General features: G+C 41.5%; 2 protein-coding genes across 6 annotated transcripts in view; one reads left to right on the top strand and one right to left on the bottom strand.

The window, feature by feature from the left end:
• DNAJC2 (DnaJ heat shock protein family (Hsp40) member C2) overlaps positions 1 to 2,243 on the top strand; it is a 29,756-nt gene extending 27,513 nt beyond the window's left edge. For all 3 annotated transcript variants that reach the window (XM_032304174.1, XM_032304173.1, XM_032304175.1), the window contains 2 exons: positions 1,726 to 1,880; positions 2,108 to 2,243. In XM_032304174.1, coding sequence (XP_032160065.1) covers positions 1,726 to 1,880; positions 2,108 to 2,182 — 230 coding nt within the window. In that variant the 3' untranslated portion in view covers positions 2,183 to 2,243. The remainder of the gene's footprint in view (positions 1 to 1,725; positions 1,881 to 2,107) is intronic.
• An 88-nt stretch (positions 2,244 to 2,331) lies between these two features.
• On the bottom strand, positions 2,332 to 17,719 carry PMPCB (peptidase, mitochondrial processing subunit beta). 3 transcript variants are annotated; one of them, XR_004276714.1, is made up of 13 exons: positions 17,566 to 17,698; positions 16,441 to 16,581; positions 15,412 to 15,498; positions 14,496 to 14,625; positions 10,181 to 10,379; positions 9,291 to 9,370; positions 6,874 to 6,986; positions 5,954 to 6,097; positions 4,976 to 5,136; positions 3,629 to 3,714; positions 3,456 to 3,566; positions 2,597 to 2,672; positions 2,332 to 2,506 (listed from the first exon to the last, which is right to left on the bottom strand). XR_004276714.1 is itself a non-coding variant. In XM_032304177.1 (13 exons), exons 1-13 carry the CDS (start codon positions 17,665 to 17,667, stop codon positions 2,442 to 2,444), a joined length of 1,395 nt encoding a protein of 464 aa, XP_032160068.1. In that variant the 5' UTR covers positions 17,668 to 17,719; the 3' UTR covers positions 2,332 to 2,441. The 3 variants fall into 3 exon arrangements, 2 of the variants coding, with proteins under 2 accessions (XP_032160068.1, XP_032160067.1); XM_032304177.1 differs by having other exon boundaries at positions 3,456 to 3,544; positions 17,644 to 17,719; XM_032304176.1 differs by having other exon boundaries at positions 3,456 to 3,544.
• Positions 17,720 to 25,691: the final 7,972 nt, after the last annotated feature.

The raw sequence follows: 25,691 nt of genomic DNA, 5'->3' as shown, positions 1-25,691 counted from the left end.
CTGCAGCTCCTCCATTTCAGGTGCATTAGGGGAGGGGCTGGGTTCCTTTTGTTGACTTGATTTCACAAATCAGTAGTAAAGGATATTGGGCCAGTTGAAATTTGAATGAGTTCTACAGACTAGCTAATGGTATTTTATCAAGGTTAACTTCCTGGTTTTGAAAAATGTAATTATGTCCTTGTTTTTAAGAAAAAATGAAGTTTAAATGGAATAAAGGGCATCGTGTCTACAACTTACATGGTTCAGAATAAATTAGGGTGGTAAATGTATAGAGAAAAAGCAAGCGTGGTAAAAATGTTCATATTTGGGCAATCTTGGGAGCATGTACAGGGATTCTTTATTTCAAAATAAAGCTTAGTTAAAACCTGTTAGGGTTTGTCTTCAGTGTTCTTCCTTGGACCAGTGTCTTTTCAGACTGTAAACTGTGACCCATAGGTGGGTCATGAATAGAAAATATCAGAGAGCATTACACCTTTACTACGTAAGTGCGTATCACTTGTAAAACTTTTGTCCATGTGTAGTGTGCATTTAGGTACAAACTTTTTTTCTGTGAATGCCTGACCTAAAAAGGTTAGAAAAGTTCTGTTTCACTTGATACCTTGTGAGCCACCATCTGTTCTCCCTAAACTAATCTTGGGATATGCTTTCCAAATCACAGTTCCAAATACATGTTTTGGGATTAACTACTTCTGATAACCATCCCTGTCCCCGGAGTCCCACTTCTCCTGTATTCTTAACCTGGTTTATTACCCCAAAATTTCAATATCAAAGTATTAAAGAGGCTTATGCTATAAAGAGCCTGAAATCATACTGCAGTTGCAAAAATCGGGGGTGGGGTTTTTTTGGGGGTGTTTTGTTTTTTTTGGTCTAGGCTGCCCAGCCAAATAGCAAAGGGAAGATCCAGGGTACTTCTGAAGGGGTTTATTTTCCTGCTCCCTATGCCCTCCATCTTTTTTCCAAGAGAGGAAATGAATTCAATCCATGGTGTTAAATGTGGTCCTGAGACCAGTGAAAGGAAATTCCAGGGCTTTCTGCAATTTAAAAGCCGACTTAAGCTGTAATTTAGTATTTTTGTTTTCGCACAGAAGTGTGATGTGTATTACACATCACATTATTTACTTCCTCCTAAGAAGGACGACCTACATTTGTGTCTGATACGTATGTGAAAGGTCTTGTCAAGCACCAAGGGATTAGTTTAATAGAGGTTCTTACTAGCATTAGCTCCTGCTAGAATTTAGTGGATGGATGTGTCAAAAATGCCCCACTGCAACACAGAATCGGGTGCGCCTAGAGCACTGAACCCTTGGGCACTTGGCTTAATTATGCTAGACTCTTCCGTCCAGTGTAAAAGAATGTTTTTCAGGGTCTTATCCACCTAAAAGTTTGGGTTTTTTTCCAACCAACCAGTCTGGTGAGTATAGTAGACCTCAAGAGACCAGCAATATAAGGCAGATATTTCTGACTATGCTTAAAAAAAAACAAAAACAACAACAACAACAAAACGAGCTATATTGGGGCATGTGAGTTATCTTAAAAGCTTCTCCTCTCATTTAGTACTTTAGAGGTTTTCATGTATGATGAAATACACGAAGTTGGTTCGGAATCCCCACAGATCTGAATGGCTGCTTACCAAGATACCTATGCACCAAAACTCACCTGGGAGGGTGCTGCAACATAATTTTCTATCAGGCTAAGATATTTCAAATAGAAATTTTTCTTAAACAGGTCCATGTACAGATTTCACCCCATGGACGACAGAAGAACAGAAGCTTTTGGAACAAGCTTTAAAAACATACCCAGTAAATACACCTGAAAGGTGGGAAAAAATAGCAGAAGCGGTGCCTGGCCGCACAAAGAAGGACTGCATGAAGCGATACAAGGTGATGGAGGTTCTAGAACTTAGAGTCCATCAGCATTTCAACTATATTGTAAAGAAATGACAAACCTTAGCAGCTTTCTAGCTCTGGCAGTTAGTGCAAATCACCTTGGCACTGGTGTCTTAATGACAGATTTCCCCAGTCTGGCTTACGTCTTCGCACCAGAGCCAGGCTGAGGGGGAGCTGCCAGTGCTGGGGGCGTCTTCACTAACCCCTCTCTCCCTTCCTAGGAACTCGTCGAGATGGTAAAAGCAAAGAAAGCTGCTCAAGAACAAGTGCTGAATGCAAGTAGAGCCAAGAAATGACTTCTGACAATCTTTGTTGTGTGTGCATTTTTATAATAAAACAAACTATTGTACAAATTTCCATTCTTAAAATTGCAGTGCTAATTTCAGAGCGGGCTGATCTGCCGTGGTCTTACCCTCGCAAAGTCAGACGCAGGGATTCATTCGAATTTCCAGGTACATACGTTTTTATTTTTTTCTTTAGGGACTGGTAGCTTAAAACTTGCAATCTGTTAGCATTATAAATACACATGCTCAAAATATTCTGAGTAGGAGCATTTTAATCACGAAGCCAGCACATGTTCCTGTGAATCTGGTTAAACTCTGGCAGCCGTTCAATAGGACCTAAGGAAGAAAAGAAGATAGGAAGGTGAAACTCAGTAAAAGACAAGTACTTGGGCATGTTGTGCGTGAGAGAAAAGGAGCCGGGCTTACCGACGGCAGCAAGAGCTGGACTCTTAGCATGAATGTATTTGGTGCACACTTCTTGAATTGTCTCAGCATTTACAGCCTGAAATAGAGAAGATACCAGCATTCAGAGCTCTACGTCATTACGACAGAGTCTATACTTAAAAGGTCTTTAGAATTTAAACAGGGATCTGTGATACATATTTTTTTTTTTAATATTTTATTTGTTTATTTGACAGCTAGAGAGAGAGCACAAGTAAGCAGAGTGGCAGGGAGATGGGGAGAGAGAGAAGCAGGCTCTCTGCTGAGAGCCTGATGCGGGGCTCGATCCCAGGACCCTGGAATCATGACCCGAGCCGAAGGCAGCCGCTTAACCAACTGAGCCACCCGGGCGCCCCTGTGATACCTATTTTCAGTTTGTTTGTTTTTTTTTTTTAAAGATTTTATGTATTTATTTGACAGAGAGAAATCACAAGTAGATGGAGAGGCAGGCAGAGAGAGAGAGGGAAGCAGGCTCCCTGCTGAGCAGAGAGCCTGACGCGGGACTCGATCCCAGGACCCTGAGATCATGACCTGAGCCGAAGGCAGCGGCTTAACCCACTGAGCCACCCAGGTGCCCCAGTTTTTTGTTTGTTTTTTTTTTTTTAAGATTTTATTTATTTGACAGAGATCACAAGTAGGCAGAGAGGCAGGCAGAGAGGGGGGAAGCAGGCTCCCTGCTGAGCAGAGAGCCCAATGCGGGGCTCGATCCCAGAACCCTGGGATCACGACCTGAGCCCAAGGCAGAGGCTTTAACCCACTGAGCCACCCAGACACCCCTACATATTTTCAGCTTTTTAACAGGGAACTTTTGTACAAGCGCCTATAGTGTCAAAAGACTACTTACATCAATTCTGGCTTCAAGCTCAGGGATGGGAATTCTCCTGTTGTAACATAACATCTGCCTACCAATATCTTCACAGATTGGGGTAGAACCTGTTTAAAAAGGAAGGAAGAACTACTGGAATACAGTTCAACCCTATGAGAGTAGAATTGGGGTCTTTATTCTTACCATCTTACCATCAAGCTGCAACAACATGTTTGTTTTCAGGAGATTCTTGGCTCGTGCAACTTCACTTTCAGTTACACTTGTACAGAGTCGCATCCTAAAACCAGTGGGAAAAATCAAAATGTCAAGTAGTTGAAAAGATTATGTGCTTTTTGAGTGAATGACTTAAGATATGATACTATATATTCTATGTACTGCACCACAACATACAAGGATTAGGACTCTAGCTTAATGGAAAGTTGAAATTTTAATGATTCTAGTAGCTATACAAAAGCTGAAAAGTCACTGACTCTTTATTCTCCTGGTATCGTTAATTTCTCAAAAATAGTATGATTACAGATAAAGGTTCACTCCAACATGAAAGCAGGCTGACTGCATCTTGAGAAATACTTCACCAATCCCTGTGTTAGGATTGAATATGCTAGCGGACTGGTCTGGAGGCCACTGATTTCTCAGAAGAATCCAGTGGAATCTAACTTAAGCCTACTAATGACACCGCCCAGCTGATGAGACTGAGAGAACTATAAGCCATTTAAGAATGGAGGTGGGCACCTGGGTGGCTCAGTGGGTTAAAGGTCACGATCCCAGCATTCTGGGATCGAGCCCCGCATCAGGCTCTCTGCTCAGCAGGGAGCCTGCTTCCCCCCCTCTCTGCCTGCCTCTCTGCCCACTTGTGATCTGTCAAATAAGTAAAATCTTAAAAAGAAAAAAAAAATGGTGGAGGAGAGGAAGCAGAGTTATGGATGTTTTTCCAACAGCGTGGGCCTTTCTGCCTCTGTCTCAAGGCACCAGTTCTGAGTAAAACTACAGTTTTCTTTTAGCAATAGCAACTTCACATTCATTGCCGTAACACCTTTCCAAGCCAGATAACCTGTAGAGATATCTTCCAAACAAACTTTTAGGATTGTCTTTCTGAAGTAACCTGCTGCTTAAAAGATTAAGAATTTTCTATAGAATAAAGTCAGCTAGGGGCACCTGGGTGGCTCAGTTGGTTGGGCAACTGCCTTTGGCTCGGGTCATGATCCTGGAGTCCCAGGATCGAGTCCTGCACCGGGCTCCCAGCTCCCTGGGGAGTCTGCTGCTCCCTCTGACCTTCTCCCCTCTCCTGTTCTCTCTCACTCTCTCTCTCAAATAAAATCTTTAAAAAAAAAAAAAAAAAGTTTCACATTAGACTTTAAAAACATGGAAACAAAATATATATATATATAAAATAAAAAAAATAAATAAAAACATGGGAACAACTGCTACTCTTCAGTCTTGTTCTCTTGATTAAATGCTAACATCACTATCAAAACCAATCACCAACGATGTGAGGAGGAAACTAGGAAAATGGGAATTATAAGCAAGACTCTTCTCACCATTCTTTTTGAACAACATGTAGCATGTCAGCAATGGTGGCCGGTTCACAAACCATATAGATTCCCCACAATCCCGTATCTGTGTAGGAAGTGTTGAAGGACTGGAAGCTGTGACAGAGGCTGCCATGGCAGGTGAGCTGGGCCAGCTTGCTGGAAAGATTCTGTAAGGGAAAACACTGTCCAAGAGAACTGGAGGCATAAGTGCCTAAACTACCAGAAAGAAACATGAGTTCTGTCGCAAATAGTGAATACCACAATGGGCAGAGTTTCAATCTAGCAACATCTCAAGAAGTTAAAATTCAGGGGACTGAGAACCATACTTCTCACCAGCCCAGTGTAGCCCCAGAGAAATGCATGATGTAAAAGCAGTGAAACTTGTGCTAACACAGCTGCAGCACTTGTGCTAGAGTAATTCACTCCTGTCATCGGTCCCATCTATAGGGCTCTTGGCTGTGTGGGCTTAAAGATTTGAAATTCCACTGTGTGTGAAGCAGAAGATAGTTAAACAAAGTGTATTTTGTTGAAATCTTTCAGTACAAACATACTTTGTATTTTGAATTTCAGACAGAAAAGTTACAAAAATAGTACAAGGAATTCCCTTTATCCAAATTCCCTAAGATCTGTTACTTTACCATGCTTCTTTCATCATTCTCTTTAAAAAAATTTTTTCAGCTGTTTGAGAGTACACTGAAAGATCTGATGCATTTTACCCATAAATGCTGTGTACACTTCTGAAAAACAAGGAAATTAACCTCTGTACAATCATTAAAACTAGATTAATATAGATATGGTACTATTAGTGAATTATAACCTTACTCAAATTTTGCTACTTATCCAACTTAAAACTAGGGCACCCACACAAAAATTTTTTTTCTGGCCCAGGATGCAGTCCAGGATCCGTTTGTATTTTAAGTCCATTCACAGTACAGAGTTTCACCTTGTCATTTATTATGGAAAACTGTTTTTTAAATCACTTACCATTCCTCCTCCAAAAGAGCGATCCCAGTTGCCAATCAGTGTGTTTGCAACCATCAGACAGATTGTATCTGGATGTGCCCACCCAACGGCCTCGACAGCTACTGCAATATGCGCCAAAGGCATCTTGTCATCCCTCACTCGTATCTAGTTAAGACAAAACACAACTCTGGTTAAGACCGCCATCACGTAACGGGCTTAACAAGAAGGAAGGTTTAATCATGCCACATTACAATGAACAGTCTAATGTGGAAAAACCTCTTGAGTTCTGCAAGAAAACTTCACCAGAAGATCTTTTGAAATAACTTGAAATACTTAAGACATAGCCATTAGATGATTACCTGGTCAAAAAGAATTAGATTTTTTCAATGGCAGAGATCAGTAGTATTGATACTGACATAACAAGCTTATTTTTATGCCACGGATGCTACACGGTTCCATGCAGCTGATAGCCCTCTCCAGGTACTCCTCTGAGCGTCCTCCCTAATGCGGCAAAGGAGGCCACTGATGAGCTGAAGGCTACAGCTGGCAAACAGCCGGCTGTCTGCAAGTTCTGTCTCTTTTAACAGCTACTCCCAGAAATGTACTAGGAGTAGAACTTAACGTAATGTAAAAGTCAAAATTTGGAGCATTTGAAAAATATACTTCATACCTCAAAATATATAAATGGGCATAGTGTTAAGGAAAAAGCACAAAAAGAGCAAATTATGACATTCCCCTCAAAACACTGCTTCCTTAGGAAAGAGAGAAGTGATTAAGTAATATGGAATATAAGTACATCCTCCTCCCTTTTTCTTTCCATTTAAGCCTCTCGTTTCTTCCATTTTACTCCTGTTTGAAAGAAGCACATTTTGCACACTCATTCATAAACACAACACAAGAAGCCCTAAGGGCTAAGTATTAGCTAAGGAGGCTTGCCCTACCTCACTTCCTGTGAATTTGCAGGGAGGCAGAGCTGGTATTTCTCCTTTGTGTGAGGACAAAGAGTCACCAAAATGAAACTTTGCTAACTCAAGCAGTTCATCATGGGAAACTCCTAAATTGAAGGAAAATATTTCATATATCTAGTAGCAGCACAATCTAAGGCAGACAACTACCTGCCAAACTTTGTTTTACAGTAAAGCTCCAGGTGGAATGCGGTAAAAGCAATTACAGAGTAAGCCCACGCCACACGCTTCCTCCCTGCTGGTACAAGGCTTGGCGCTGCACAGCTCTCAGTCTGTAGAACAATTAACAGTTTTCAGCAACAAATTCACAGCTAAGGATAATAAGACAGCTTGAAAATACCACATTCTGTACAGAATCATGTTATAATTACTAAAAGTCCTAGAATGCAAATTAGCAAAATCACATTTCAGTACATTGTAAGTAGAAAAGAATGTAAATGTAATACGAGCTTTGTTGTCTGAGCTCTGCTATCAGAATTCAGGAACAAAATAATGTCATCTAAACGTAGCTAACCAAACATTCACTGTTGGCCATCTAAAACCTAAGAATTGACTGTTGGAACTCATGACCCAAACAGATTCAGTGAAGGATAAACACAAACTCAGAAAACAAATTTAGACATGTGGCAAGTGCTTTAAAAAATATCACGATGAAGGTTCTTTATATGAAACCTTTCTTTAGAATGTAAAAGCACAACTTACACCCGTATTTCCCAAACAAATATGTGGCATAAAATAAGACCAGGCCCGAGTGCCTGTTTTCAGAAGCACTGTGTAGGACAGCTGCCTTGGCTATCAATCCAGAGGGTGATGGAACAACAGAAGGGCCTGATATTCCAAGAATGACAAGCAGAGAGTGATAAACCATGGACATGCATACAGTTCTCAGCACCGGACACCACCAACTCCCACTGTTCTGACTTCACCTATGGCCCTCCTGACTGGACACTGCAGATACTTGGCTCCTACTCCCAAACGTCTGCATATCCTTATCCAAAAGGCCAGGAGCCAGTCATTTTATTTTTTTAATGAAGCTAGGTTTGGGGTTTGGTCTTTTTCATTGAATAAGAAGCCATTGCTTATAAGGCTCATCATCACTTAATGTATCAAAAAGACAAAATGCTAATTAATATAGGACAGGCCACTAATTATAAGATATCCCAACTTCAGCAATATCAAAATGAACCTATAGGAACTACGATAAAACCCATGGTGTCCATATGCCACCAAAAGCAGAGACATCCCACACAGCATGGTGGTTGAGGCCTCCTGTCACTAGGTCTTCCTGTTTCCCAGGCAGTTTCAAATGCGGACTCCCCAGTCAGCACCAGCCATTTTAGAAACAATGTTGCTCAAGAGAATTTCAGCGCACTGCCTGCTGTGCAAAGGTAACATGATTTAGTGTCACGGGCCAATGACTAACCTGTTAGACTTAACCCCTATGTTCATTTTCTCCATTTTTCCCACATAATTACTCAGAATTCTATTCAGGGCAACTAGAATTTTAATTTACTGTCATTTCTGAAGAGAGAAAAATTTAAGTCTATACAAAAGAATACCATCTATCTCTGCTTTACCCTAAAAGAACAAAGAAACCTGGAAACCAAAAGTGTACTGTTTGCCTAAATTCAAACTGCCAGGAAATCTAGCAAAATCTACTGGGAATTTTCTTTCATTCACTGGCTTCAAACGTGTCCCCAAGGAAGCCTTGTCCTGATGCTACCTGCATGTTTGGATTCCCATTAAACACTCTCAATGGTTCCCTATATACTTCCCCTTCTCAGTACTTAGCTCTACTGAATGAATAAACAAAGAATGAACCAACATAACATACTCATTTCATGCCTGGCCAAAAGTGAAGTTGGTTCTCAAAAAACAATTTAAAATCAAGAGATTCCCAGGGGCAGCTGGGTGGCTCAGTGGGTTGGGCCTCTGCCTTTGACTCGGGTCATGGTCTCAAGGTGCTAGAATCAAGCCCTAGGTTGGGCTCTCTGCTCAGCAGGGAGCCTGCCTCCCTCCCCCTCTCTCTGCCTACTTGTGATCTCTGTCAAGTAATAAATAAAATCTTAAAAAAAAAAAAAAATTCCCAAAGTATAGTACACCGTCTCCCAAACGTCATCATTATCCAGTCATTTAACCCCTTTCCTTGCAAAGTAAATCCCAATCTGTGTATACACTTATGTAAGTTTTTCTATTAAAAAAAAAACTCTACTGAAGAAAAGACAGAGGAAAAGTCTACCTCCAGTGCTGTACATTCCCCTTAAACAGCATATGAAACAATTTGCTCAGTAAATAATAAATTCCAGGACATGTCCCAGCAGGACCAAACTAATAAGCACAACACTCTATGACTGCCTGCGTTTAAACAGATACAGAGATGGAAATCCACAAACCTCCAGCAGCAGCAAGCACTATTCTTGGCCCCTTGTAATGTGTGGTTATATAATCCACCAAGTCCTTCCGATTTATAGATCTGTAAATGGAGCGAGAAAAGCAATATAAAAGGAAACTAAAAAGCACAGATCTTCATATAATATACCTGACATTAAATTGGACCTTAAAGGCTCTAAATTAAGTGTAGTTAGAAATGGAATACAGGCAACAAGTATCAAAACAATTCCAACTTTTTTTTTTTTTTTTAAAGATTTTATTTATTTATTTGTCAAAGAGAGAGCGAGAGGGAGCACAAGCAGACAGAGTGGAAGGCAGAGTCAGAGGGAGAAGCAGGCTCCCTGCGGAGCAAGGAGCCCGATGTGGGACTCGATCCCAGGATGCTGGGATCATGACCTGAGCCGAAGACAGCTGCTTAACCAACTGAGCCACCCAGGCGTCCCCCAACTTTTTTATATCAAGAAAAAAGCTGGGGCACCTGCGTGGCTCAGTGGGTTAAAGCCTCTGCCTTCAGCTCAGGTCATGATCCCACGGTCCTGGGATTGAGCCCCCAATCGGGCTCTCTGCTCAGCAGGGAGCCTGCTTCCCCCTCTCTCTCTCTGCCTACCTCTCTGCCTACTTGTGATCTCTATCTAATAAATAAATAAAATCTTTAAAAAAAAAAAAAAAAAGAAAAAAGCTGACACTGTTACTTGTTATGTCAGTAGTAGGCATGCCAGTCCCAGGCACCTGGGAATTAGGTAGGGCTAAAATGTAGCCAACCACAACTTTATGTGAATTACTAGGGAGGGAAAAAATTAAATTTTGAAACAGACTTTTTGAATGTTTCTGAATGTTAATTTTCAAAACTCAAATTCCCCCCCAACAAAAAAATCTTGAGAATTATACCTACTTGATATTTTCAGTTGGTCCCAAAATTGTCCGTCCAAGTGCTGTATTTTGATAAGCTGTGGCATGAAGATAATCAAAAACAACTTCCTGTAAATTGGTTTCAACTTCCTGCATCTCTCTAAGGATTACGCCACGCTCACGTTCAATCTCTGCTTCTCCCAATGTGCTGTTTTGTATTATATCAGCAAGAATTTCTACAGCTAATTGAAAATAAAACAAGAAGAAACACTAAGAATCTTAATATTCAAGATTAAGATTACACTAGCATCAGAAATCATGACACGGCACCATTCAAATTCGACTAAATGATTAAACTAGGGAGAAACAAACTTTTCCATACATTCAATATACCTAAAAGGACAATATTAAAATTAAAAATATAAAATATAAACCTCTGTGGTACCAAAGAACTTGAGGAAGATTCCTACATTTGTCAAAGATCCCCACAATACTTATAATGACTCTACAACTTCAGACACGCCATAGAATCTGTACCTGAGTGTATACTGCTCTGTATGAAAATTACCAAGTAGAAAATCATCTGCATTAGAACATCTAGGTACCTACACAGGATTCATTGCACCCAAGTATTTGCTACCCTGGTTCCCAGAGCAGTGAGGCTGCTACATAAGGAACGCAAGAAACAGCATAACCTAAAATATGCCCCGAAAGAACCACTCACAGAATTAGTGTCTTCTCAAATATCCTTCTCCACTTAACTTAATCCCAGTGTCTGTTTCCATGCATTTGATCCATGTGAGCTATAGTTTCACCATTAGCAAAATCACTGATAAATCATGATCTAACAGAGGTTAACATGAAGAAAAGGCTAGGTATCCCGAAAGGTTAAAAGTGACCCTCCGGAAAAACTGACGAAGCCCTCAAATATTTATCTAAGAATGACCCTAATTTGCAAAAGCCAAAAGTGAACACAAGGACATCCTTCTACGCTGTTACTCAATTTTATCAGAAAAATTACTTCTCCCAAAAGGAAAAACCCAATCTACTCTTCAAGAATTAGTACAACAGTTGCAATCACAATCTAAATTTTAATAAATATGAAACATTTATAATCTTTAGTTTCATTTCTTTTTTCCCTCCACTGCAAACTTTTGTTCCTCATTTTACCTACACTCTAAGGGTCCTTGTCTTGGCAGCAATTATGTTACATTCCAACTATAATTAGCTACCTCTTGTCTGCCCAACATGACAAAAGAGACTGCTAGGTCCAAGCAAGCAGTGATCATTACTAAAGAGAAAAAATTATCTGTAAGACCAAGTAAAAACCATCTTGACCATGACAGTCCAGAGGTCATGATGGTGACTGGTGATGAACAGTCCAAAGACACAGGAGGACAAGGAATCCTGTGTGAAGGCTTTCCTTACATGGGACTGGTAGTCTAGAATGCGATTTGCTCAAGTGTGAGATCGTATTTCCTGGAGTTTGTTTTAATCAGAATCTTTTTAATCTATATTTAATATTCTGTGTGTTAGTACAGTAGTACCTGTATTTAATTTGTACATATATCTATACTGAAGTCTAATCATGTCACTTACCAATAAGGCTGGGTGATCATAAACATTGGAGAGTGCTAGTCTGACATCACGTTATTACTTCACATACCAGGCTAGGCTTCACGCAACTGAGGGGACAAAAACCTCAAGCAAACCCCCCGAAAGAGAGCTGCTTCCAAGAGCACTTCCAAGAGCTGCTTCCAAGAGCACAAGAGCTGATTCCTCAAGGAGCTTCCAGGCTTTGCCACTGCCACTGGCAGAGGCTCTGTCCTTCCCAACCAAAAGCCAGGAGGAAAAAAATGGTCTTCTACTTTGTCTTATCCTTTCTCTAATCATTTTTTGTGTGTATGGTTTTGGGTTTTTTGCTTTCCCTGCGGTTTCCTGTGTAAAAAAAAGGAGAGGGATGAGCTAACCAATCCTTTAAAGTAGCCTGGCCTACCCTCTGTTCTTAGTCCCTAACTAGTCCTGGGGCAAAACAGTTCAAGGAAATTATTAAGAACCTTACCACTGTTTTTTGCAATTCAAACCAACACACCCTCTTGTCATTTTCACTGGTTATAATGCAAGTTAGATACCATGTTATAAAATTTTTATTTACTTGCAGGTGGCAAGTTGTTGTTGTATAGAACAGGGAATTAAAAAAAAAAAAAAAAAAAGCTCCTAGGGGCACCTGGGTAGCTCAGTGGGTTAAACCCCTGCTTTCAGCTCAGGTCAAGATCTCAGGGTCCTGGAATCAAGCCCCACATCAGGCTCTCACCTCGGTGGGAAGCCTGCTTCTCTCTCTCTCTCTGCCTGCCTCTCTGCCTACTTGTGATCTCTCTGTCAAAAAAATAAAAATAAAAACTTTAAAAAAAAAAAATGCTCCTAATAACTAGAGCAATTACACAAGAAAATGAAATAAAAAGTATCCGAATTTGAAACAAGCAAAACCATCACTATTTGCAGGTAACACATTATACACAGAAAACCCTAAAGACTCCATCAAAAAAACTTCAGAATAAATCAAGTAAAGTTGCAGGACACAAAATCAAAGTACAAAAATCTGTTGCCTTTCTACACACTAATAATGGACTAGAAGAAACTAAGAAAACAATCCCATTTACAACCGCATCAAAAAGAATACCTAGGATTAAACTTACAAAGGAGGTAAAAAGACAAACTCTGAAAACTACAAGACATTAAGGAAAGAAACTGAAGATGACAAAAGTAAAGGAAAGCTCTTCCATCCTCATGGATTAGAAGAATATTAAAATGTTCATTACTACCCAAAGCCATCTACAGATTCAATGCAATCCCTATCAAAATTCCAATGGTATTTTTCACAGAATTAGAACAAAGAATCCTAAAATTTGTATGAAACAACAAAAAATCCCAAATAGCCAAAGCAATCTTGAGAAAGAACAGAGCTGGAGACATCACGCTCCCTCATTTTGGATTACAAAGCTACAGTAATCCAAACAGTATGGTATTGGTATAAAAAGATACACGTAGATGAGTATAACAGAACAGCGAACCCAGAAATAAACCCACACATCAACAGTCAATTAATTTACAAGGGAACCAAGAGTATGCAATGGGAAAGGGCAGTCTCTGCAATAAATGCTGCTGGGAAGTACGGGCAGCCACACGCAAAAGAATGACACTACCACCATCTTGGGGCACCTGGGTGGCTCAGTTGGTTAAGAAATCCTGGGCTCGGGTTAAAGGCTCTGCCTTCGGCCCAAGTCATGATCCCAGGACCCTGGCTCAGCGGGTTAAAGGCTCTGCCTTCGGCCCAAGTCATGATCCCAGGACCCTGGGATCGAGCCCCGCATCGGGCTCTCTGCTCAGTGCAGAGCCTGCTTCTCTCTCTCTCTCTCTCTGCCTGCCTCTCTGCCTACTTGTGTTCTCTGTCAAATAAATAAATAAAATCTTTAAAAAAAAAAAAAGAAATCCTGGGCTCAAGGCAGCTCCAACTTGCTGCTCAGTGGGGAGCCTCCTTCTCCTTCTCCCTCTGCCTGCCACTCCCCCTGCTTGTACGCTCACTCTGTCAAATAAATTTTTTAAATCTTTTAAAAAAGAAGAGAAAAGAAACTACCACTATCTTACACAATATACAAAAGTCAACTAAAAATGGGTTAAGGACTTGAAAGTAAGATCTGAAACAATGAAACTCCTAGAAGAAAACATAGGCAGTAAAGTACCTTGACATGGGTCTTACTAATGATTTTAACTGACACCAAAAGCAACAAAATAAAAAATAAACAAGTGGGACAACATCACACTGAAAAGCTCCTGCACAGCAAAGGAAATCATCAACAGACTGCAAAGGCATTAAAAATGTTTCACTACATACATATGGGTCTGGAGAATGGATTTTTTTTTTTTTTTTTAAAGATTTTATTTATTTATTTGACAGAGAGAGATTACAAGTAGGCAGAGAGGCAGAGAGAGAGAGGAGGAAGCAGGCTCCCTGCTGAGCAGAGAGCCCGATGCGGGACTCCATCCCAGGACCCTGAGATCATGACCTGAGCCGAAGGCAGCGGCTTAACCCACTGAGCCACCCAGGCGCCCTGGAGAATGGATTTTTGAATCAAGTGTTAGGGCCTGGTTTGTACGAGTCTTGCAGCTTCCAACTATTTAATACCATTTGTCATATTCACAGAAAAAAATAAAAATAGGTGTCCTCTCACCCAGAGTTTGAATCATTTTTTCACATTTCTGAGGATTACACTTCCACAACAAACACAGTAAAAACAGTACTAGATTATTTTTGAACTTGTGAAAATTACCTATCTGCACTATACAGATAATAATAGTACCTCTTGGCAGATCTTTAGAGAATGCTTTGGCATAATACACAGTCTGCTCTCTGGAGGTATAAGCATTGAGATGAGCACCCATGTTTTCAATCTCAAGTTCCAGATCTAATTGGGATCTCTTTTTGGTGCCCTGAAACAAAAAAGAAAAAAAATATTATGATGCCTTCCTTTACCTCTCATTCTTCTAAACACTTCAGGCAATGAATATGAGCATGTAAGCAACGTCAGTTTCATGCAAGGACCAAATCTGATTTCTAAAGTGCATCGGGCCTCAAAAACACTGTTATACTTCGATGACACTTATATCCCAACAGAAAATCCTTGTTTCAACTCTACAAAGCAACTTCCAGTAATTATTTCAGAAAAAAAGATTAAAAGATTAAATAAATAAACTATACTACTGGGGTCACTTGGGTGGCTCAGTCGGTTGCCTGTCCAACTTGATTTCGGCTCAGGTCATGATCTCTGGGTCCTGAGACCAAGCCCTGTGTGGGGCTCTGCACTCAGTGGGGAGTCTGCTGGAGATTCTCTCTCCCTCCCCCTCCCACATGTGCATGCACACATGCACGCTCTCTCTCAAATAAATAAATCTTTAGGGGCGCCTGGGTGGCTCGGTGGGTTAAAGCCTCTGCCTTTGGCTCAGGTCATGATCCTGGGGTCCCAGGATCGAGCCCCGAATCAGGCTCTCTGCTTGGCGGGGAGCCTGCCTCCCCTCCTCTCTCTGTCTCTACCTACTTGTGATCTCTGTCTATAAAATAAATAAAATCTTTAAAAAAAATTTAAATAAGTCTTTAAAAATATATATATATATATATATATATACCTACTACTTTAGTAGTTCTCCTTGCCCTAGAATGAGAATTTATGCTTAAAGCATCTTAAAGAAAATGTATTTTTATAAAGTCTTACAACTTGCCTTGAAAGCCATATGCTCCAAAAAGTGAGCTGTGCCATTATTCTTCTCATTTTCATAGCGACTTCCAGCATCAATCCAGAGCCCAACCTTAATGTAATCAAAGAAAAATTAAAGAAAACATCATTTTCTTTCTTCTGGGGGAATGGAACTGGAGAGAGGGAGCAATTTCCTTCCTTTTTTTCCCCACAAAGGCTTTCCAATCCTAACACTAGTTTTCTTGACTTCAGTGAACTGACAACACATTCCTATGAACTATGTAATTTAAAAACTTTGGTCATTGAGCTACTGCTGGGTGCTAAAGCATCTACTTGCCAGTTTCACAGAGGACTCAGATTTTTAACCCAACTTGTTGATATAGCCAATTAACAACTACAGTATAAAGAACATTAGAGATTGCCAGAAAATCTAGGTTCAAATCCTGGCTCTGTCATGTATTAGCAGTGTGACCTTGGACAAAACCATTTACCTTTTCTGAACTTGCCTCTCAATTGGGTGTGATGGTGTATACTACAAAGAATTATTTTAAAGATCAAGTAAGACAACGTATGTAAGAACAGCACGGAGTAGCCTAAGAGAATGTACTTCCTTCACTATCATCAACACTACTAACAACACAATAATGGGCTATCAGAACCAGATGCAGACCCTTAAACAAGGCACACATGCACTTGCTATGAAAGTATCACTAGAAGAAAGACTCGCAAATGAGAGTCATCTGTCAAGGTAAAGTAAGTGCTACCGTTTTGCAACCACCATCACCCAATAAAAAGCTGAGATTAAAATCAACAATCGGGGCACCTGGGTGGCTCAGTTGGTTAAGAGATCGCCTTGGGTTTAGGTCATGATCCTGGAGTCCGTGCCCAGCAGGGAATCTGCTTCTCCCTCTGACCTTCCCTCCTCATGTTCTCTCTCATTCTCTCTCTCTCTCTCAAATAAATAAAATCTTAAAAAAAAAAAATTCAATAAAATCAACAATCGGCTCTCTCCTAATGAGGGGTCACCTAAACAATGGCTGCTGGAATTACTTACTGTGCATGTTGAAATGCCAGAGTCTTCAGAGGCGACCCTGAGTCCGTTGTCCAAACGCGATACTCTGGTTTCAGGAACATTCAGAACCACCTGCGTAGCAGCCTGTGTACTTCGCAATCTGTTCCCTCCAAAATATAATGACTGGTTGGGGGTGAAGCGGTGGGAGAGAGGAAGCAAAACACATCACTATTCTGATATTAAATGCTGGTTATACAGAGTCTCTATCCCAGTCTCTTTCCTCCTTCATTTTTGTTCCACTGGGACCCAGCCCTTTGCCTGGCTTAGGAACCTGGCTCAACCCGTCCGAAAGCCAGCAGCATGCCTACAAACATGCCCTTCCCTTAAGGAAAGCAAACAGTTTTTATCATTATCCAGAGAGAAACTGCTTTTGTTTCAGTACCTTTCCTAGACATGTTTAATATTATAGAGGAAACGAGGGGGGGGTAAAAAAAGGAGGTAAAAATGTAAAAATTCCTATAAACAACACAAAAATGAGATTTAGGTTCTCTGTTCAAGGAAAAAGTAGAAAGTTTTAGGAAAGGTATAAAGTGAAGACAGGAAGAAGGGCTCAAGATACACTCTGGCTGGTTTGTTTGCTGACTACCGACTACTTGCCTGCTGTGGTTTTTCTTTTCCTTTAGACACATGTGAAAGTCCCACATACCCTGGAGAAAGCTAGAGGTTCTCGTGAGAAAAACATACATCCTGACAAAACTTTCTTATGGCTACCCCGGGGCTCGCAGAAAGCACAGCTGGGGAGCAAGCTCAGTCCTCGGCAAAAAGAGAACTCTGTTCTCGCTTTTTAATTTCCCCCAATTTGCAACCACCGCACGCACTCTTTATGACCCCTGGCACGGGGTGGGGGGGGGGGGGGACGGTAACCAGTGTCATCCCACACTTTTCTAGCAGGTCAAGCGCGGTGGGTGACCAAGGTCAGCTCATCCCCAGCGGAAGCGAGCACCCCAATCAGAGGCCTCGGGTGCCAACCCGCCGTCGGGGTGCGGGGCACCGACCTCACCGCTGGGCCGGCGCGCATGACTCAGGGCTGCCGCGCGGGGTCCCGGGGGAAGGGCCCGGCCCGGTTCCGGGCGGCACCCAAGTGGAGAGGAGTGGAGAGAAGCTCACCCTCCCGGCAGCGCCTCCAACCAGAAGTCTCTCCGCGAAACCCCAAAGCCGCCGCCGCCGCACCGCGGGGAACATCACCGCTCGCACTGCCGTCGCCGCCATCTCCGCTCCAGACTGGGCGGAGGATGTGCTTCCGGGTATGACCCGAGGTCCCAGAGGAGAAAGCGGCCTCCACCTTGTGGCCATAATGGAAATGACACTCTGAAGCGGTCCTGGAAGGAAGGAAGGAAGCTGGGCTTGGTGCTGAACAAACGGCCCCACAGAAAGCAATTAGGGAGGGAGTCTGTAGGAGGTCATGTATTAATCAGTTACTTAGATCGCCTGTGGCGTGTGAAGTTCAGATGTGGAGGAGTTAAAGGTAACCTGGTGCAGCTTATTGTGCCGTTAATGGCTGGAATTGATTGGACAAAGTGGAGTACAATCCAAAACTCACCGTCCTTAAGGAAGCGTCTATTGGGAGAGACAAGGGTGGTGAGATGAGGGAAGGAAGTGTCACTGTTCACCCGTATTCACTCTTCAACCCTTTACAGGCTGGTTCATTTCATTACACGAAGTTGCTCCTGGTGAGGCCACTAACTGCTTAGAGAGGGAGACTTCATGGAGTTACCGTACCGTCCTAATGGCAGAATTTGACGTCGTAGATCCCTTTGAAATTTCCTTCTTGTACCTTAGACCGCTTCCTCCTTTGCATAGTACCTTCTTCTTTACTTTCTTGGGCAGCTCTCTATTCACAGATCTCTTGATGAAACTAAAAATAATAAGCACTGCTCTAACGGTCCTGTTCTTAACACTCATGTTACAGACGTAGAAACTGAGATAAAATAAATTGCCTGAAGGGCGCCTGGATGGCTCAGTCTTTAGCATGTGCCTTCCACTCTGGTCATAAACAAAGGGTCCTGGGTTCTAGTTGTCATCAGGGCTCCCTGCTCAGCAGGAAGCCTGCTTCTCCCTCTCCCACTCCCCCTGCTTGTGCTCCCTCTCTCACCGTGTCTCTCTGTCAAATAAATAAATAAAATCTAAGTAAATAAATAGCCTGAGGTCACCATGCTCACAAGAGGCTGTCTGGCTCCCAAGGCTGTACTCCTGAACACTGTACCATTTTGCCCTAAAAGTTGGTGTTCCCCGGGGTTACCGACCTCTCTTCTGCACATTCTTCCTAACAGTTTCTGTTTCCACATAAGGACTTCCCTGTCTACCCAAAGGCCTTTCTCCCAACCTCCAGGCCCACTTACACCTTCAGTGACTAGAAAACTGCAAGTATCTATCCTATTAGCACCTCAATACCCACTTGTCCAAAATGCAATTCACCATCTGGCCCTAAGTATCTTCCTGTATATCCAGTGCAAAAAAGCGAAGGAGACTTCCGCTCACCCAGACATCCAAACCAAAAACCTGGAATTCATCCTTACTTCCTCTTTTCCACCCTCTACATCCAGCTGATACACCCTGCTCCTACCTCTTGAATCTGTTCCAATTGTCAGCTTTTCCACATTGTTGTCCAAAGGATCTTTTTAGAATGCAACTTTTAGCATGACAGTCCCATTATGAAAAATTCTCCTGTAACTGCAGGGTCAGGATAAAGTGAAGGCTCCTTAGTATGGGAGCTAGGGCCCTTCATGATCTGACTCCCACTTATCTTTCTGGACTCATCTCTCTCCACCTGCCCTCTCTGCTATGATTCACAGGTTTAGCCCACATGTTCTATTACATAATAAGGACAGCCAAGGTTATTCCTTCATATTTCCACAACAAATGTGTGTTAACGTTACTCATAAAATACAAACATGTATACATATATACAAAAATGTTTAGGTATAATCACAGGAAGCTCCTGGGAAATTTTAGCACATTTCAACTCAAAATTAATTTGGAATGTCAGAGAAAATGACAGCATAAGGACCTCCAAAAGTTCTCTTTTTCTCATTTAAAAAAAAGAGAAAAGTGGTTTAAAAAATGACCAGAAGTAGGAGCGTCTGGGTGGCTCAGTCCATTAAAGCATTTTATGCTTTATTATTAAAAGCATTTTAGGCTTATTATTAAAGCTCAGGTCATGATCCCAGGGTCCTCAGATCCACCCCCCCCAGGTCCCCTGGGGAGGCTGCTTCTCTTTCTCCCTTCCCCACCACCACCCCACTTCCCCCCCCCTCGCCAAGCTTGCTCTCTCAAATAAGTGAATAAGTGAAAGAAAAGGGAGTGCCTGGATGGCTCAGTATGTCTAGTATCTGCCTTTGGCTTGGATCATTATCCCAGGGTCCTGGGACAGAGTTCTGTGTCAGGCTCCCTGCTCAGTGGGAAGTCTGCTTCTCCCTCTGCCTCTCCCTTTGCTTGTGCTCTCTCTCTTGCTCTCTCTCCCTAGCTCTCACTTGCTTGCTCAAATAAATAAATAAAATCATTAAAAAAATAAAATAAGCTATTTTAAAATGTTCATAGAACTAAAGGAGACAAGGTCTAAAAAGTGAAAACAAAAGGGAATTATGAGGATGATGGCTTGTTGCATATAAGATATCAAAGAGACAGAGTTATTATTTTTTAAAAAGTCACAGTTCTGGAATTGAAAAATACAGTAACTAAAATGAAAAATTCACTAGAGGGGTTCAACAGCAGGTGTGAACTGGTAGAAGAAAGAATCAAAGAATTGAGGACAGGTTAACTGAGATTATCAGTGTGAAAAATTAAAAAAGAATGAGGCAAAATGAGCAAAGTTTCAGAATGCTGTGGGATAGCCCCAAATCTACCAACATACACATACCAAGAGTTCCAGAAGGAGAGGACAGAGAGAATGGGGTACAAAGAATCTTTGAAGAAATCATGACTAAAAACACCAGATTTGATGAAAAACAGTAATTTACATATCCAAACAGCTCAATAAATTCCAAGTAGGAAAAACTCAAAGAGATCCATACTTAGAAAGACAAAATATCAAAAGCAACAAAAGAAAAACAAATTATCATATATATTTGATCTTCAATAAGCTTAGTAGCTGATTTCCCATCAGAAGCCATGGAGGCCACATGGCAGTGGAATAACAAGCTCAAAGTGCTGAAAGGCAAAGAATGTAGACCAAAAATTCTCTATCTTATGAAATGATCTCTCAAAAATAAAGGAAAACAATCCAAAAATAAAATTAAGACAATGATTCCATTTTTAATAGCAACCAGGAATGTAATACTTCAGGAAAAAGTCAGCAAAGGAGAAACACCCAGGTAGCTCGATCAGTTAAGCGTCAGCCTTCAGCTCAGGTCATGATCCCAGGGTCCTAGGATCGAGCCCTGCGTTGAGCTACTTGCTCACCAGGGAATCTACTTCTCTCTCTGCCTCTGTCTACCACGCTGCCTGCTTGTGCGCTCACTCTCTCTCTCTCTCTCTCTCTGACAAATAAATAAACAGAATCTTAAAAAAAAAATTGAGGCCAAAATCACAACTCCTAGGAAATACCATTTTACCTCCACCAGGATGGGGACAATAAAAAAGACAATAAAGTGCGCCTGGGTGGCTCAGTGGGTTAAGCCTCTGCCTTTGGCTCAGGTCATGATCTCAGGGTCCTGGGATCAAGCCCCAAATCGGGCTCTCTGCTGAGCAGGGAGCCTGTTTCCCCCTCTTTCTCTGCCTGCCTCTCTGCCTATTTGTGATCTCTGTCTGTTGAATAAATAAATAAAATCTTTTAAAAAAAAGACAATAAAAAGTGTTGATGAGGATGTCGAAAAACTGGAACCCTCATGCCCTGCTAATGGGAATGAAAAACGGTACAACCACTTTGGAAAACAATCTGGAGGTTCCTCAAAAAATTAAACATAGAGTTATCAGTTAACACAGCAATTCTACTCCAAGGTACATACCCAAGAAAAATGAAGGAATGTCGACTTATATACTAATATCTATAGCAGCATAAGTCATCATAGCTGAAGGGTGGAAACAACCCACACATCCATCATTGACGAAGTAACACTTGTATAACCATAAAACAGAATATTATCTGAAAGTAAAATGAAGGACTACTACATACTACCACATGAGTGAACCTTGAAAGCATTAAGTGAAAAAAAAAAACAGTATATTCAATGATTATATGAAAGACTACATATTCTATGATTGCATTCACTAGAAATGTCTAGAATAGGCAAATCTACAGAGAAAAAAAGGACGTTAGTAGCTATCTGAGTTGGCATTAATGGGAGGATTGGAGGTTGGCAGTTAATGGGTATTGGGTTTCTTTTTTGAGGTGATTAAAATATCCTGGAATTAGGGGCACCTGGGTGGCACAGTCAGTTAAGTGTCTAACTCTTAGTTTCAGCTCAGGTCATGATCTCAGTATTGTGATCTCAGGGTTGTGAGATTGAGCCCCATACCAGCTCCCAGTTCAGCAGAGTCTGCTTAGAATTCTCCTTCTCCCTCTCTCTATGCCCCTCCCACTCATGCATGCTCTCTCTCTCTCAAAATAAATAAATAAATCTTTAAAGAAAATCCTGGAATTAGTGGTGAGGATGGCACAATTCTATGAATATAAAGAAAGCCACATGGATGCCTGGGTGGCTCAGTTGGTTAAGCGACTGCTTTCAGCTCAGGTCATGATCCAAGAGGCCTGGGATCAAGTCCTGGGATCGGCTCCCAGCTCTGCGGGGAATCTGCTTTTCCCTTTGACCTCTTCCTCTCATGCTCTTTCTCACTCTCTCTCTTTCAAATGAATAAATGAAATCTTTTAAAAATAAAAGAATAAACAAACAAACAAATAAATAAATAATTTTTAAAATAAATAAATAATTTAAAAATTAAAGAAAGAAATAAATAATTTAAAAAATAAAAAAAGAAAAGAAAAAGAAAACCACTGAACTGTATACTTGAATTATATGGCATGAAATTACATCTCAATAACACTGTTACCAAAAATTGGACAAAGGATTTGAACAGATATTTTTCCAAAAAAGATCTACAAACAGCCAATAAGCACATGCTGATGCTCAACATCATTACCCATCAGGAAAATGTAGGTCAAAGTTCTAATAAGTTACTATTTCACACACTCCAAGATGGCTGTAATGAAAGAGACAGTAACAGGTGTTATTGAGGATATGGAGAAATCCCAACTCTGAACATTGCTGGTGGGAATGTGAAATGGTACAACCACTGTGGAAAGCTGTTGGGTGGTTCATCAAAAATTTAAACATAGGGGCGCCTGGGTGGCTCAGTGGGTTAAGCCGCTGCCTTCGGCTCAGGTCATGATCTCAGGGTCCTGGGATGGAGTCCCGCATCGGGCTCTCTGCTCAGCAGGGAGCCTGCTTCCTCCTCTCTCTCTCTCTGCCTGCCTCTCTGCCTACGTGTGATCTCTCTCTGTCAAGTAAATAAATAAAATCTTTTAAAAAAAATTTTTTAAACATAGAGTTACCATTTGATCCAGCAATTCCACTCCTAGGTATACACCCCAGCAATAAAAATATGTGTCCACATAAAAAATGATACAGAAATGTCCATTATGGCATTATCCATAATAGCCTAAAAGTGAAAGCAACCCAATGTCCATTAACTGATGAATGGATAGGCACAATGTGGCATATCTGTACAGTGAAATACCATTCAGTGACAAAAACGATGAAGAATTAGGGCGCCTGGCTGGCTCGGTCAGTAGAGCATGTGATATTTGATCTCACGGATGGAAGTTCAAACCCCACATTGGGCATAGAGGTTACTCTTAAAAAAAAAAAAAAAGGGGCGCCTGGGTGGCTCAGTGGGTTAAGCCGCTGCCTTCGGCTCAGGTCATGATCTCAGGGTCCTGGGATCGAGTCCCGCATCGGGCTCTCTGCTCAGCAGGGAGCCTGCTTCCTTCTCTCTCTCTCTCTGCCTGCCTCTCAGTGTACTTGTAATTTCTCTCTGTCAAATAAATAAATAAAATCTTTAAAAAAAAAAAAAAAGGAACAAAGTATTGATATATGTTATACTATGGATATTTGAAAACATCATGTTATGGTAGAAGCTAGCTACAAAAGGTCACAGATTATATGTTCCATTTATATGAAATGTCCAGAATAGAAAATCCAAAGAAACAGAAAGTAGATTAGTGTTTACTAGGAGCTAGGGGCAGGGAGGAGTGAGGAATGACTGCTAATGGTTATGGGTTTCAGTAGGGGTGATGAAAATTTTCTGGAAATAGTGGTGATGGTTGTACGACCTTATGAATACACTAAAATCCATTGAGTATATATTTTTATAAAGATTTTATATATTGGGGCACCTGGGTGGCTCAGTTGATTAAGCAACTCCCTTCGGTTCAGGTCATGATCCCAGAGTCCCAGGATCGAGTCCCACATCGGGGGGCTCCTAGCTCCACGGGGAGTCTGCTTCTCCCTCTGAACTTCTCCCCTCTCACACTCTCTCTCTTTTATGTATGTATGTGACAGAGAGCAAGCACAAGCAGGGGGAGTGGCAGGCAGGGAGAAGACTCCCTGCTGAGCAGAGAGCCCGATGTGGGGCTTGATGCCAGAACCCTGGGAGCATGACCCGAGCCAAAGGCAGGCACTTAACCAACTGAGCCATCCAGGAATCCCAAGTATTATACTTTAAAAGGGGAATTCTATAGTATGTAAATTATATCTCAATTTTAAAAAATACCCCAAATCCTGCCATTCAAAAATTATCACCAGTAACATTAGGGTGTAACATTCCAGATATCATTTTATTTGTACATATAACTAGAAAGGTAGGATGGATGGATGGATGGATGGATGAATACATAGCTATGGTGACTGAATTCTCAATCAAGAGTCTTCAAAAGAATGGGATAATAGAACAAATGCTACCTTTATTTTTTTTTAAAGATATTATTATTTATTTATTTGACAGACAGAGATCACGAGTAGGCAAAAAGGCAGGCAGAGAGAGAGAGAGAGAAGAGGAAGCAGGCTCCCCACTGAGCAGAGAGCCCGATGTGGGGCTCCATCCCAGGACCCTGGGATCATGATCTGAGCCGAAGGCAGAGGCTTTAATCCACTGAGCCACCCAGGTGCCCCCAAAAGCTACCTTTATTAACAATATCTGGATAACTGCCTTTCGTCCCCACTCCCCACACTTTTCCATTCTATTCTTTAGGGGGCCGACCTGCAGATTGCCTGATTCAGCAGGTTTTTAGTTGGGTTTAGCTGATGAAAGTCACAGCAGGTTACCAAGGAGAAGAGAGAGCTCCTTTATCTGTCAGCTTCCTCCCCAGGGCTTGAGGCCAAAGCCACAGCCTCTTCAGCTATCCTCTGCATTCTAGCAACCTTTCCTTTTCTACCTTTGAGGCTAAGTGGGGCAGGACTCTACTATTGCTAGTTCTAGAATACTGGACTTCCCCTTGTTGGTTTCTCTAACCCCCCGCCCCACCTTTGTAAAAAGCCCCCTTTTTAAACTATCTTCAAATTACTCCATTTGAGTAAGCCGGAAACTGGATTGACAGCAAGTTTAAAATTTGTGTTAATCAGTATTAGTATGAATGAGTCATGTAGTATTTATTATATTGTATTAGGGTGACAACTTATTTCATAGTATTGTTATTTGTCATTTAATAGAAGAAAACAAAAGCTCAAATGAAACTGAAGGCAATCATTGAGCTTCAAAGATCTCTTCACCACAAGATATATTATTCCCCCAAAGCTACTTCTTTGGAGGTCAGGAACTACTATTTAAATTGAAATACAGGAGCGCCTGGGTGGCTCAGTGAGTTAGGGCCTCTGCCTTGGGCTCAGGTCATGATCTCTGGGTCCTGGGATCCAGCCCCACATCCGGCTCTCTGCTCCACAAGCGGGCTCCCCGCCCCCCTCCGCCCCGCCCCCTGCTTGCCTCTCTGCCTGTTTGTGATCTCTGCCTGTCAAATAAATAAATAGAATCTTTTAAAAATAATTAAATAAATAAATTAAAATACAAGGTTACCTGGCAAATCTTGATCTTGGGGTTGTGAGTTTGGGCCCCATGTTGGGTATAGATGTTATTTAAAAAGAAAATCTTTAAAAATAAAAATAAGTAAATACAGACAAAATTGAAATATATTTTGGTCTAGGATTCTCTCTAAAACAGGGCACGTAGGTGGTTCAGTTGGTTAAGCCTCCGACTCTCCATCTCAGTTCAGATCTTGATCTCAGCCTTGTGAGTTCAAGCCCTGC

Source organism: Mustela erminea, chromosome 11 (assembly GCF_009829155.1).
Source record: "Mustela erminea isolate mMusErm1 chromosome 11, mMusErm1.Pri, whole genome shotgun sequence".
Classification (NCBI taxonomy): domain Eukaryota; kingdom Metazoa; phylum Chordata; class Mammalia; order Carnivora; family Mustelidae; genus Mustela; species Mustela erminea.
This window is presented reverse-complemented; position numbering and strand designations above follow the sequence as displayed.

What these genes read in the sequence shown, in the direction of transcription:
- PMPCB (XM_032304176.1), bottom strand. Translation starts at nt 17,667, where the DNA reads ATGGCGGCGACGGCAGTGCGAGCGGTGATGTTCCCCGCGGTGCGGCGG. An exon ending in TGGAGCATATGGCTTTCAAG is followed by an intron (nt 14,626 to 15,411) that starts GCAAGTTGTAAG and finishes TTTTTGTTTCAG; the next exon opens with GGCACCAAAAAGAGATCCCA. An exon ending in AGCTTGAAGCCAGAATTGAT is followed by an intron (nt 2,673 to 3,455) that starts GTAAGTAGTCTT and finishes TCTCTATTTCAG; the next exon opens with GCTGTAAATGCTGAGACAAT.